Raw genomic sequence first — 14,537 nt, 5'->3', positions numbered from 1 at the left:
TCTCTCCCTAAGGAGAAAAGATAGCGCTCCACACCCAAACAATTGTCACGAATGTAAGACAGGAATATTATATTCTTAGCCCCATTTGTGACTGAGACTGCCCAGCATATCATATTCGCATCAATGTTCTGCTGAGAAATCTAGGGTCCTAGTATTCGTGTGAACATCATTTTGAGCTGCCTAAACATTGCTGCGGATCAAGTATACCTCTATTCCCTAATGGCAGTGGCCTCTTTCAGCAGAATAATGCTCCCTACCTTACTGCTAGAATGGTTTGAAGAACGTGACAAAGAGTTGGTAAGTTGACTTGGCCTCCAAATTCCCCAGATCTCAAACCGATTGAGCACCTATGGGATGTGCTGAAATAGCAAGTCCAATCCATGGAGGCCGCCCGTCATGACGTACTGCTGCTAACGTCTTGGTGCCAAATACCACAGGACATGTTTAGAGGTCTTGTGGAGTCCATGTCTCATTGGTTTAGAGACACTTTCCGGCACGAGGAGGACCTACACAATATTATACAGGTGGTTTTATTGTTACAGCTGACCGATGTGTATTTTTAGGATTGAGGTTCCTGAATGAAAGCTAGACTACACTGTGGTGCCTAAAGGGCAATTAACTGGTCACTTCTGATATATATGGAGCAAAGCTTGAAAAAAAAAGGACCCTTTTCGTCAAATATATTAAATATATTTTATTATTGCAGTAACAAAATGCAAAACAACCTAAAGACATTAGTTATACAACAGTTGAGAAATTGATTGTGCATGGCTAATACCTACTGTGCATATGTATATTCAACATGCCCAAGTGCATCTAGATTATAGAATATACATTATATACATGTTATATTAATTTTACCATTAGAGATGAGTGAGTATACTCTCTAAGGCACATTACTCGAGCGAGTAGTGCCTTAGCCGAGTATCTCCCCGCTCGTCTCTAAAGATTCGGGGGCCGGCGGGGGAGAGCGGGGAGGAACGGAGGGGAGATCTCTCTCTCCCTTTCCCCGCTCTCCGCCGCAACTCACCTGTCACCCGCGCCGCCCCCGAATCTTTAGAGACGAGCGGAGAGATACTCGGCTAAGGCACTACTAGCTCGAGTAATGTGCCTTAGCGAGTATACTCGCTCATCTCTAATTACCATGTATCATTTATCAAATATTACCTTATTCCTCCAGATTACTCGTTGCAAATCACTTGCAAAATGGTATTTACTAATGAAAGTTTAAGGTTAATACTGCAATGGCGCATACTAAACTTCATTAATAGGAGGCTCATAGCTTGAGCAGCTAATGACACAGTTTTGTAGATTAAAGGTATTCAACTTTAAAAGGGGATGTTTCATCAGAAGCAACCCCTTTAAAAATGCGCCACACAGAGCGGATAGCTGACTTTGCCAGGGAAAGCCGTTGCCAGCCGGACATTTCCCATGCAACTCCTACTGCAAATACAGTATTACAGGATGGTCATCCAAGAACGGCACAAAATTCTAGCAAGACATATGAACAGGGGTTGTGATCTTGGCACAACCCCTTTAATTACTAAAACATCATGTTTTGGTTCAGTTTTTCAGAAAGTCAAATATGCCTCCTAGAGACAACCCTTAACCCCTTGAGTGGCGGGTTTCTTACCACCCTGTCAGACCCACCAGGGCAGGTTATTTAACCCCTTGAGTGGCGGGTTTCTTACCACCCTGTCAGACCCACCAGGGCAGGTTATTTAACCCCTTGAGTGGCGGGTTTCTTACCACCCTGTCAGACCCACCAGGGCAGGTTATTTAACCCCTTGAGTGGCGGGTTTCTTACCACCCTGTCAGACCCACCAGGGCAGGTTCTTTAACCCCTTGAGTGGCGGGTTTCTTACCACCCTGTCAGACCCACCAGGGCACGTTCTTTAACCCCTTCAGTGGCGGGTTTCTTACCACCCTGTCAGACCCACCAGGGCAGGTTTTTTAAATGGGCCAATCATTTAATTTCAACTCATTTTGCAGTCGCGTTCCAAGAGCCATAACTTCTTCATTTTTCCATTGACACGGCCATATGAGGGCTTGTTTTTGGCGGGCAAAGTTGTACTTTTTGATGGCATCATTTTTGGGTATATATAATGTATTGCATAACTTTTGTAAAAATATTTGAAGGGAGATTAGGGGAAAAAAAAAAGAAATTCTGCCATTTGTTTTATTTAGATTTCCTGTTTACGGCATTCAGCGTGCAGAATAAATAGTGCGATAACATTCTCTCAGTCACACGATCCCGGCGATACCAGGTTTATACACTTTGTTTAGGTTTTGCTATTTTTGTACATTTAAAACATTTTTTTCTCTTAAACGTTTGCTTTTGTGTCGCCACTAGAGTTGGGCGAACATGCTCGTTCGAGTATTAGCATACTCGATTGTGCTCATTACTCGAGCGAGTACCACGCCGTGTTCGACCCCCTCCCCGTTTTGACCCCACAGCAGCAAATTGTTACTCTAGGGGGCACTGAGAAGTGCATTAGCGGTTGCAGTAGAAAGACAGAGAGAATGTGTAGAGGTGAGTCATGGCTGGAAGAAATCTCAGTGGACCCAATAAGAATAAAACCACATCAGCATAATTCCAAACAAAACAGAGTCAATGTCACATCTGAGCACTGCAAGTAACTGCACTGTAATCACTATCAATAGAGGAAAAATGTAGTTATTGGTTCTGGTGCCGTATTTATGTTATAAGCTTTGTTCTGGTGCCGTATTTATGTACAGAACTTTGCCCTGGTGCTGTATTCATGCCATGAGCTTAGTTCTAGGGGTGTGTATAAATATATATTACGAGCTTGGTTTAGGTGCTGTATTTATGTATCGAGTTTGGTTCTGGTGCCGTATTTATGTACCGCACTTTGCTATGGTGCCGTATTTATGTACAGAGCTTTGCTCTGGTGCTGTATTTATGCCATGAGCTTAGTTCTAGGGATATATAATATTATGAGCTTGGTTTAGGTGCTGTATTTATGTATCGAGTTTGGTTCTGATGCAGTATTTATGTTGAATAGACAAACAAGTTAAGTAAGGAAGAACACAGTGTGGCTGGCCGAGCACAGGTAAATCATGCCCACCTGCGGTGGCCAATGGCCATACAAGTTGTATAGCAATAGCCCCAGGCACACATTACTACCCCAGCTGTATCTTGGTCTATGGAGATACGGCCATACCACTATTCTACGGTGACAAAAAATTTAAAAAAACAGAAGTGGCAAAAGATCTGAAAAAACAGACATTATGTATCTTATCCCCTCTATATGCATTATATAGTTATCACCTATTCAATGTCTCCCCCACACTCATGCCCTAGAAAGAATAAACCACATCCAGGCACTGCTGGCTGCGCTTATCTACGGGAGAACAGAGAATTGGACTGTCACCAAGCACATTACATTTTTTGGTACTCATCTCTATGGCTTTCTTAAAGGGGTTATAGGGTTATCCAGGGTTAGAAAAACATGGCAGCTTTCTTCCAAACACACTTATCCGATGTTTGTGCCTGGTATTGCAGCTCAACTCCCATTCACTTAAATAGGGCTGAGCTACAATACCACACACAACCCTATGGACAAGGGTGGCGTTATGTTTGGAAGAAATTAGTTATGTTTCTCTAACCCTGGAAATCCCTTTTAAGATATGGAAACACCTTGGTAGGAGCTCTCAATTAGCTCCATCAACAGATGTGAAGGAAGTAGCTATTGTGCAAATGATATGTGCTGCTCATTTCAGTCCAGTGAATAATTTCCTCCACTTGCAACATAAAAATGACTCATTTACAATTGATAATATACAGTCAAACTCTAATTCCCCGCAGTTACTGTATTAGACCCATCTCTTTATCCGATGACGATGTGAGCTTCGTTTTCTTCGTGCCTTCTGATGACACAGTGTATCCCAACCTGCTAATCCAAAGGGTTTCTTTTACCGCTGTCCAGAAGTCATTCGAAGCATAGCAATAGATGAAAGGGTCAATACAACTGTTGAAAGACGTTAAAGTCAGTGCCAACGTATACCAGAAGTAAAGTTGGTTATGGCACTCCCAATCTGTCTCCAAGTAATGAAGGACGAGTAAGATGTTACTGGGTGTAAAGCAAAGGATGAACATAACCAGCACCAGCGCTATAAATCCTATCACACGTCCGTAAGATTCATTTTTCTTTGCCAAGGTCACCAAAATCAGCACGTAGCAAAATATAATGACCACCGATGGAATGGCAAACCCCACAATGAATAGTCCAAGGAAATATCTGGTGTACCATTCATAGCCCGAACAGCTTGCCCAGATTTCATGGCAGGTGATTCTAGATGGTGCATCAAAACTTTTTGTCTGTTGTACAAAAGTAAATACAGATGCAGCAGCTATTGCCACGAGCCATATTACGATGGAAGCACACGTGGAACGTCTCCAATCACGTAGAGCTTTGGCACAAAACGGGTGAACTATACCAATGTAGCGGTCAACACTGATGGCCATGAGAAAGAACACCGAGCAATACATATTTCCATAAAATATGGCAGTGACTATCCGGCAGAGGGTTTCACCAAAAATCCAGTTGTTTCCCATGAAATGGTATGTTATCTTGAAGGGTAAAGCTGACAAGAAAAACAGGTCTCCAGCGGCGAGGTTGATTAGTAATATAGTAGAAGGCATCTTCTTAGCTTTGGAAATAAGCACCCATAAAGCAATGCTGTTCGCTGGAAGTCCCAAGAAGAAGACCACAGTGAAGAGTGCAGGTACAACCCTGGTGGTGATGATAGAGTCCAGCTGGTTTACAATTTCTGTGTCCAGCGTTGAAGAGTTGCAGTTACTGGGTAGTCTGACTCTGCCCTTTTGTGAAGGAGCTGTAAAAAGGAGATTACATGGACATTTATATTTGTCTTAAAGGGCTTGTGTAGATCACAAAACATATTTTCATACATCCTATTAGGAAATTCTGAGTCAAAATGGAGGCTATATCGTAGGGCGCTTATAAAGAGTGTCATGGTGGAGGGCTTGTTCTGTCCGACATTACACAGATGACCCATCGATTTTAATGAACTCCATGTAATGCTTCATTCATCCTGCGGTGATGCTGCAGGGATTTTGAACATGTAGTGTCAGGTTTTTCCACAGATTACAGTCTATGACTGGGGGTCTTAGCTGAGGGTCCCTTTGTGACCAGCTTGGTGACAAGGAATCCTTTTAATAAGAAGAGATAGTCAAAGCAGAAAACTCCATTAAAGGGTTGTGTGGATTTAACAAAATTTCTTTTAAGGGCTGGGCAGGTGAGAAAATAAAAAAGACAATATACTCACCTGTCTTCGGTCCCCTGGGACACAGCTAAGCTGCTCTCCCGTTTGTGGATGGCCACTGGAATTCAGGTAACTACTGTGGCCAATCAGGGACTGCAGCAAACTCCTGGCATCCTGGCTCCCAGCATGTGAGCGCTGATGCCAGGAGTTTGGATGCTAATGCTGCGGTCTCTGATTGAAGCGATCACCTGACTTCCTGCAGCCATAAAGGAGGACATGGCAGGGAAGAGGCTTAGCTGGGTTCTGGGGTATTTTTAAGGTTTTCTGTACAGTCTGTTAATTTAAAGTAGTGTTTCCCAACTCCAGTCCTCAAGAGACCCTGACAGCTCCTGTTTTCAGGTTTTCTTAGTATTGCACAGGTGATGCAGTTATTGTCAGCATTTTAGAAAAAGCCACAGATGTTCTTTCTATGGGATATCCTGAAAACATGGCCTGTTGGGAGGTGTCAAGGACTGGATTTTGGAAACGCCGATTTAACACATTGACTGCCACACTACAAAAAGAAATTCCTTGGGGCCACAGTGTTTTATTACTAAATGGCAATTAATGTGTGCATGAGTTATATATCATTCATGAGGCCCCAGACTCAAACTAGTGTGAGATAAATGCAACTCACATGGCAGTTAATGTGTAAAAGGCATTGTATCACTTATTTTTTTTTTACTAATTAAAGTCAGATGGTGAAGCACTTTCCATTTTTCTAATCTGTTTTTATTTTCTGATTGTAGATTTTTTTAAATTTTATTGTCTATACAAGAGTGGCAATCTTGTCTGGGGTACTTTTAACAGTATTTGGAGACTCTTTAGAGCAGAAATCATGGACTAGTCACACAATGGACAGGAGGGGGCCCATTGACTTCTATGGGACTTGTTCTAGTCATGCTCTGTGACCTGTGCAGAGGTCATTGTGCAGGAAGGGGGAGGAGGTGAGCTGTGACCATCACCCTATGATATCTAAATATATAGGTGTTCTATCTGTGATGATTATGAGATAAGTGCTGAGACATTTACTCTACAGAACAGGAAGTGTCAAAATATTATTAGGTTTAGTGATCAGTATGAAAACCACAGAATTTTTCAAATACAGATAAGTGACATTGAAATAAAAAAAAAAAAGACCAAAAATTCTTTGAAAATGTATTTAACATACAAACGCGATTTATGCTATAAGTAGAGATGAGCAAGCGTACTCGGTAAGAACAGATACTCAAGCGAGTATTGTCCTTACAGAGTACCTGCCTGCTCGCCCGCAAAGATTCGGGTGTCGGCGGGGGGGAACGGGAGAGAGATCTCTCTCTCCCCCCGCCCGCTCCCTCCTGCTCTTTTAAAACTTACCGGGCTCCCTGTTCCTGGGCTGTCACCACGGGAAGTCGACTCCCAGTTTATCAGTATGACAGACTGGACACCGACTTTCCAGCATGGGAACCGGGAGCTTGGTAAGTATAAAAAGTACACCGCTGACTCCTTGACCCCTGTCCTTTAGGCACCATAACTTAGTTTATGGTGCTTATAGAACAGGACAGGTTCCCTACAGGAAGGCTTGTCCCACCCCTGCTTATATTGGTACCCTGTATACGCTGTTCTATGTCTTCACTATGATATGTATAGTTATATGCATAAATAAGAAAGTCTCTAGCTGTAAATGACTCCTATAGCTACAGTCATCATCTGTAGATACATTGTTTGCAATGTGGCCAGACAGTGAAGTATCATCTGGAGGGAGGGAATAGATATTATTGTATTGCAGATAGTGATTTAGACAGCTGCAGATACAAGAGATAGGCCTCCTTCTCAGCAGCAGACCAGAGCCGGCATGTCACCAGTGATGTGTAGGCCTATGTGAGGCTTGTACAGAAATAGGACATGCCGCGATTTGTTTACTGCGCGAGTTTTCACACGGTCAAATCGAGGCTGTCTGCATAGAATTGCATTATCTAATCCAATCCTATGGCAGAGGGCACGGGCGAAACGTCGGCGGGAAATCCCGCCGCGGAGTTTCCGTTCGTGTGCATTTGGCCATACTTGCAGACAACTGCATATCTACCATATTTCCCCGAAAATAAGACACTGTCTTATATTAATTTTTGCCCCAAAAGAGGCACAGTGTTTAATTTTTTTTTTTTTGGGGGGGGGGGGGCTCATACTCACCTGGTCCGTGGCATCCCGATAACTTCACTAAATGGCTGTGATTGGCTCATCGAGCGCCAACTGTGATTGGCTCCCCCGAAAACCCCGAAAACCCAGTTAGGTCTTACTATCGGGGTAGGACCTACTTTCGGTAGGCATGAGATGTTCCCTTTAAACCGCACACTCTTCGCCGCGTCTTCTGACATCTACTCTTTTATCACAATCTAGTCTGCTTGTGTCCTGCATTCACTGCTACTATTTCAGGCCTCTGACACACTAGCATATTTTGACGCCGTGTGCTAACCGTGTAATTTCACACATGGATGTTTTTTCACATGGACTGATGCAAAGACTTTATGCAAATAACGTAGATGGAATAATACCTCTGCGCTGACACCTATTGGAAGGCAGCATTCCTGCAAGTCAATGTTAGACTCTTTATACAAGCCTTGTAGCAATGACTGGGAATTGAGAGCCAAGCTCGAATCCATACACAGACAGCTGTTTCAGGGTGTTTGCCCCTCATCGGTGTGCAGGAGGTTTCTGGCTTGGTTAGGTGTGGGTCAGGAATGCTATTGTTTCATCTCCCTTATTTGCATATTACCCAGAGGAGCATGAATGGCCTTAGAAGTCTCCTCAGTCACTCACCTTCTTGGTGCTCTCCCTAAGGAGAAAAGATAGCATTTCTAAAAGACTTTGACACGTTGTATTGCTGTCTGTTTCAGGGACTAGAAATAGGACATGCCAAAGCATATCAATGTGCTGTGTCTATGTGTATCGGACAGCACATGGACTAATGTTCGCGTGCTGTCCAACGCAAGTCACACAACCCCACCCAACTCTGCTGCTGTAGCCCACATCATCTATGGAGTGCTGTGAACTCTTATGCATGCACTGGAAAATAATGTACTGCCGCATGCACAGATAGGCATGATGGCCCGTCCACAAAAATGATAAATGGTCTGCGCATGCACAGGTTTGCAAACTTACTACACATACGTATAGCACTCTGTGGATGATGTAAGACGTAGCAGCAGAGTTGTCAGACGAATGTTTGAGTCTAGAGCTGTTTCTGCAGCTCTTATTGAAGTGACGAAAAGCTACAGAAACCGCACTGAGCTGAAGAGGTTGACTCTTTACGTAGCTACTGGCCAGGTGGCCAGTAACTATAGTAGCGGTTTCTTATCTCTGCTATGAAAAGCCGAGATGGGAAGACCCCTTTAAGTAAATAGGAAGGAACTGCAATACAGAACACAAATTGTAGGCCATTGTAGCACTCTTTCTAGAAGAATAAGGCAGCCATGTTTTTCTAGGAATGTTCTGACCTTACCGTCAGATTCACAATGTAAATACTTTTGACATCTGGTCACTGGAAAGTGAAGACATTTAGAAGTATCTGCAGGCCATATGAGGAAGAGACTTTATCATCTGACAAGACATGGGTTGGTCAGCAAATGCTATTACTGGAAAGGGCTGAGCTCACTTTCATCAGAGACTCGGTAAAGGGAGCCAAACTTGGCAGTAACATATACAAACAGTGATGGAGTTGTAATCAACATCGTTAATGATCTGGTAAACTAATCTTAAGTGCATCCAGATGTCTGGAAAGGGGTTTGGTTGTGTAGTATTATGCGTAATACATCAGGCAACACATCTTGGTGTCAATGAAAACCTCACTATCATTACTCTAAAGTTATATGTCATGTGATGCTATTTGACCACCAGTCCAGAACTTTTTCTTCTTCGTAGACAGGATGTCAGACCCCCCTCCTAGCGTGGAAGTCTTCCTGTAAACTACAGGAACATCATGATATCAAATTTCTCCTGGCTTCCATGAGACCCCTCTCCTGCAAGCTTGGCACCTGTAAGCTTTTTGCAGTGATAGAAGCTGCTGAAATGCCTTTGCCTCGCTTTCTTTGTCCAGCTCCCATAAGAGTCTATGGGAGCCGCCGGTGTTGATAGGGCAAAAGGTAGTTCCAGAACTATATTTTTCCCAGCGTACATGCGTTGGTACGTATTTTGGTCGCATATGTTCAATTTTTCACGGTTCGATGTTTTTACTTGACGTATATTCACCCATGTGAACAGATGCATTACAAACCAATGGCTTAGATGGTCGCGTGAATCTGCCGGGGGTAAAAACGTTGCTGTTTATGCGCACATGTGAATAAAGCCTTTCGCAGTGGCGGAGGCTGGAAAAGAGGGATTCTGGTTAACTGCCAACAAGAACCATCTTCTATAGTCACTGGCCCATTACTGACCTGTCATTTCGGAGTTAAAATAGTTAACACATTCTTTGTCACATTGGATTGTGTTGGTTAAACCTAGACACTGACTTTCAGGGTTCAAACAAAACCTTGAATTGTATGTAAAGAAGGAATACTTCTCCAATGTCTAAAGCCCCGTTTACGCACAATGACTATCGTTTGAACGAACGAACAACTAAACGAATTAAAGACTTTTTGCATAGAAATGCTGAGCATCTAAATGTACAGATAATCGTTTGAAATCCTCTCCATTTTCCTCATTAGCTAAAGTAAACCCTGTATATGTTGTTTATGTGAGTGTTTATGCGAGGAAACTCTGGCCAGCAGGTTTTTAATTAGTGTGAAGATAAAGGCCTATTTACACGGAGCGATGATCGATCAAAGATCGTTCAAACGACAGTTTAAGTGACAGCTGTGAGCGATCATTTTGCATAACCGTATTAAGTAGCTTACCAGCTACTTATTATCGGGCAAATGAAGCCTTTAGCTGAATGCAGTTAATAGCCAGAGGGTTCTTATCTGCATTCAGCGCCTTTGTTCTCCGATGGGTTAAATAGCTGAAACAATGCTATCAGCACTACCGGCAGAGAATTCAGCATGCGGTCCTCATAAGACCGCACAATGATTTTTAGGTTGGCCTGAGTTTAATGATCAGCTAGCAGAAAAGTGCACAATGTCCGCGCGTTTAGACGCAACGATTATCGCTCAAAGGATCGCTTTTTAGCGATTTTTGAGCGATTATCGCTCCATGTAAATGGGCCTTAACTCATTGTCTTCTGCCAGCATGAGTAAACAAGTAGTCATTGTGTTTTGCAAGGCAAACAATCACCCTTCCCCTCAAGTCCTTCAGTCTTTCAAAGGACTGAAGGAATGCAATATAAACCAAGAGAAAAGCAAATGAACTAAATGACCATTTTTATGCAGGCTGAAACTCAGCAATGAGTGACAAATGAACAATTCACATTTACATGTAACGACTGCAGTAAGGAGCCAGCGTGTAATAAAAGGCATTGCCCCATTGAAAGTAATGGCAGTGATGCCTTCTATTACACTTTCTGCATTGACCATGAGTGCATACATACAGCTTGACATCAAAGACATTGGGCTGGAGGATTAGCTGATTGATCCCAAAGTGAACCCCGACTGATCCCGACTAAGGATAGGTCATCAATAGAGATGAGCGAGCATACTCGGTAAGGACAGATACTCGAGCGAATATTGTCCTTACCGAGTACCTGCCCGCTCGCCCGCAAAGATTCGGGTGGTGGCGGGGGTGAGCGCTGTGTTGCAGGAGTGAGCAGAAGGAAGCAGGGGGGAGGGGGGGGGAGAAAGATCCCCCCTCCCCCATTCCCCGCCGGCACCCGGATCTTTGCGAGCGGGCAGGTACTCGGTAAGGACGATACTCGCTCGAGTATCTGTCCTTACCGAGTGCGCTCGCTCATCTCTAGTCATTAATAATAAATGCCTGGAATACCCCTTTAAGATTAGATAACTTGTTGCAGCAAGTTATCAGTTTTGAGTTAAATTTTACATCTGAATGCATTATAATATACTCATACTGTAGTGCACATGCAGATATAGTGGCACGGAGTTTTTCAGATTACACAAATCATCATCTATCATTTCATAGTAGTTCTATGTACGACTGCAGGTTAAAGTTAGGTATTACTCTAATCTGAAGATTAAAGGCGCTCTATTGTTTATAACACTAAAAACTATGATATTTTTTCATTACATTGTTCTCTGTGCTTTCTGCTCATATATGGGTTGTCTATAGAATGAACCAGATACATAGACCACCAATACGGGAAGGCTTATGTATGACAAAGTCTATCTATCTATCTCCTACCTATCTTTCTCATATCTATCCCCTATCCATCCATCCATGTACCTATCTCATATCTATCGATCTCTCTCTCAAATCTATCGATCTCTCTCTCATATCTATCGATCTCTCTCTCAAATCTATCGATCTCTCTCTCAAATCTATCGATCTCTCTCTCAAATCTATCGATCTCTCTCTCAAATCTATCGATCTCTCTCTCAAATCTATCGATCTCTCTCTCAAATCTATCGATCTCTCTCTCAAATCTATCGATCTCTCTCTCAAATCTATCGATCTCTCTCTCAAATCTATCGATCTCTCTCTCATATCTATCGATCTCTCTCTCATATCTATCGATCTCTCTCTCAAATCTATCGATCTCTCTCTCATATCTATCGATCTCTCTCTCATATCTATCGATCTCTCTCTCATATCTATCGATCTCTCTCTCAAATCTATCAATCTCTCTCTCATATCTATCGATCTCTCTCTCATATCTATCGATCTCTCTCTCATATCTATCGATCTCTCTCTCATATCTATCGATCTCTCTCTCATATCTATCGATCTCTCTCTCATATCTATCGATCTCTCTCATATCTTTCTATCTGTCTATCACAATGTAGGAGCATACAAGCATTTGTATGTTAAATCTTATGCTGTTCATGCATTACAAACCCTTTAACATAACATAAATTCACAATATGATACTACTTTAGAGCTCCCTTCAGCTACAGTATCCTATCAATCTATCTAATGTAACTATATATATATATATATATATATATATATATATATATATATATATATATATATATATATATATACACACACACACACACACACACACACACACACACACATATACATACATACCACACAAAATCATTGCATTTACCTTTAGGGCAGGAAGCTGTTAAAATGCTGAGAAGGGATAACAGAACCACAAGTACGTACAGAACCCGAGACGACATTGTGAAGTCCGGATCACCGGAGGAGCTTTCACAATTCCTCACTATCACTGGGAGACCAAGTCTGAGCCTTTCTGCTGATTGCGTCACTCCCGCCCCTCACATCCTTTTCTGGTAATGTAGTTTTGTGATGACATTCAGGGTTGTACGTTTTTATGGGCATTTTTACTAGTCTTCATCTCTACCGCTGATAGAGGAATGGGTTACCAAACCATCATTACAAAGCATCATCTATAAGGCTGCTTTCACATCTGCCTTGGGTCAGTTCAGGCATTCAGTCTCTCTGCTCCGTTTTTGGAGGAGAGAAACTAAAATAAAACAAAAAAAAAAATATGGATTTGCTTTTTTTCTCCATAGATTTTAATGGGGTTTCAAAAAAAATGAAAGCAAATGGAAAGGCTTCCCTTTACTTCCATTCTGTCAGGGTTCGGCTTTTTAGGATGGTAAAATAGCGCAGTCTGCAGTGTTATTTTTCAGTCCAACTGAAATCAATGAGGAAAAAAACCATCAGCTTTTTATGTTTTATTCCAGCCTGGCAGCAGTGTTGTTGTTGGGCACCTCGGTTGCTCCTTCTGTGGGTGCTGTGTTGGGTTGGCTGGGGTCACGATGCGCTGATCCGCCCTGTAGTGTAGGGACCAACTAAAAAAAGATCATCGTGAAGTGGCTAGTAGGCTTATACAATTTGATCAAAAAGTAACAAAGAACCTCGTGTCTATTGAAGAGATTGTATCATAATTGCAAGTTATTCCCTGTCCACAGGATAGGGCATAACTTTCTGATCAGTGGGGGTCTTACTGCTGAGAACACCATTGACATTGCAGATAGGCTGTGAGTAGCCGTGTCATCACCTAGCAACGGCGCGGGAAAAACAAATATTAAAAAAATCAGTACTGTGCATAACAGATGGTGAGCGTCCGCGGTCATCAGGAAAACAGAAAGGTACATGGGGTCGCTGGCTGGGGTTAGAGCCGAATTCTGCTGCAGAATCTGACTCGTTCGAGTGAGGCCGGCCTGAGAAGCACTAGATCAATGTATATATGTGGGCGTGCGCCCATTACTTTTTTCTACAGCCTTACTGTAAATCAAAGCATTAGATATCTTAAGAAACAATAGGAACAATAGGCTAAATGGCTCTTTCTGCTTCTTGTATTTGTACAATGTATTTTAATATAAGGCCCATTTACACAGGACGAGTGTCGGGCAAACGATGTCTGACACTCGTCCCTGTGTTTCCTCGCTCCTGCACAGGAGCTAGCACAGCTGGCTTGCACATGGAGCGGCCAGCAGGGGGGCGGGGCAGTGCAGAAGCACGGGAGCGCAGAGACACAGGGACGAGTGTCGGGCATTGTTTGCTGTGTAACTGGGCCTTAACAGGGAGGCACAAAGACAAAAACAAAAAACAGGAAAATGTGGTGGGTGGAGGAACAAAAATAGAAACTAAAAATACCTGTGGGTGCGAGTGTTGTTCACTTCAATTTAAGTTGGCGAGGTTTGAGTCTGTTCTGGAAGGTATTCAGATGGGGTAGTTAAAACTGCATTAAAAAACAAAAAAACACATGGTTTTGCCACGATTTATAGGAGTTTTTGATATGGTAGTGGGTTATACTAAAACTGTACAGTTTTGATGCAGTTGTGGGTACACCAGCCGCAGTTGTATATTACAGATGACAATCTGCTGTAGCGGCCAATATCAGAGTTATATTCGGCCTTTTGAATCCTTAGTGGATACACAGAGGGAGGGGTCCCAATGACATGATGGGTGAGTGGGGGGCGTCATAGTCTGCTGACAGCGCCCACCTCAGCCGGCCCCAGAGTAATACACCTGCCCGGCGCCTGTCCTGTGCTGTCAGGCGTAAGCCATGTCTGAGGAGACGCAGAGGAACTTCCGCCCGGTCTACTATGAGAAGGTTGGCTTTCGTGGCATGGAGGAGAAGAACTCCAGTAACATCTTGAAACCATGATGTTGTGAGCACAATGTATTAATAAAGCAGGAAACTTACTTTTAAAGAAAGTCTGAAGCTCCTGTCAGTCATTGCACAC

The 14,537-nt window shown here is 42.9% G+C and overlaps 1 protein-coding gene across 1 annotated transcript; it reads right to left on the bottom strand.

Moving 5' to 3' along the window:
- Window positions 1-709: 709 nt before the first annotated feature.
- Window positions 710-12,556, bottom strand: LOC136611221 (proteinase-activated receptor 4-like). The gene is made up of 2 exons (XM_066590559.1): window positions 12,425-12,556; window positions 710-4,857 (listed from the first exon to the last, which is right to left on the bottom strand). The coding sequence occupies exons 1-2, from the start codon at window positions 12,498-12,500 to the stop codon at window positions 3,830-3,832; spliced, it is 1,104 nt and encodes a 367-aa protein (XP_066446656.1). The 5' UTR covers window positions 12,501-12,556; the 3' UTR covers window positions 710-3,829.
- Window positions 12,557-14,537: the final 1,981 nt, after the last annotated feature.

The sequence above is a fragment of the Eleutherodactylus coqui genome, chromosome 2, assembly GCF_035609145.1.
Source record: "Eleutherodactylus coqui strain aEleCoq1 chromosome 2, aEleCoq1.hap1, whole genome shotgun sequence".
Taxonomy (NCBI): domain Eukaryota; kingdom Metazoa; phylum Chordata; class Amphibia; order Anura; family Eleutherodactylidae; genus Eleutherodactylus; species Eleutherodactylus coqui.
The sequence above is the reverse complement of the archived record's forward strand: the minus strand, read 5'-3'. Positions and strand labels throughout refer to the sequence as shown.

Excerpts from the sequence above, each read along its gene's own strand:
- LOC136611221 (XM_066590559.1), bottom strand. The coding sequence starts at position 12,500 with ATGTCGTCTCGGGTTCTGTACGTACTTGTGGTTCTGTTATCCCTTCTC. Across the intron at positions 4,858-12,424 it reads AACAGCTTCCTGCCCTAAAG|CTCCTTCACAAAAGGGCAGA; the intron begins GTAAATGCAATG and ends TCCTTTTTACAG.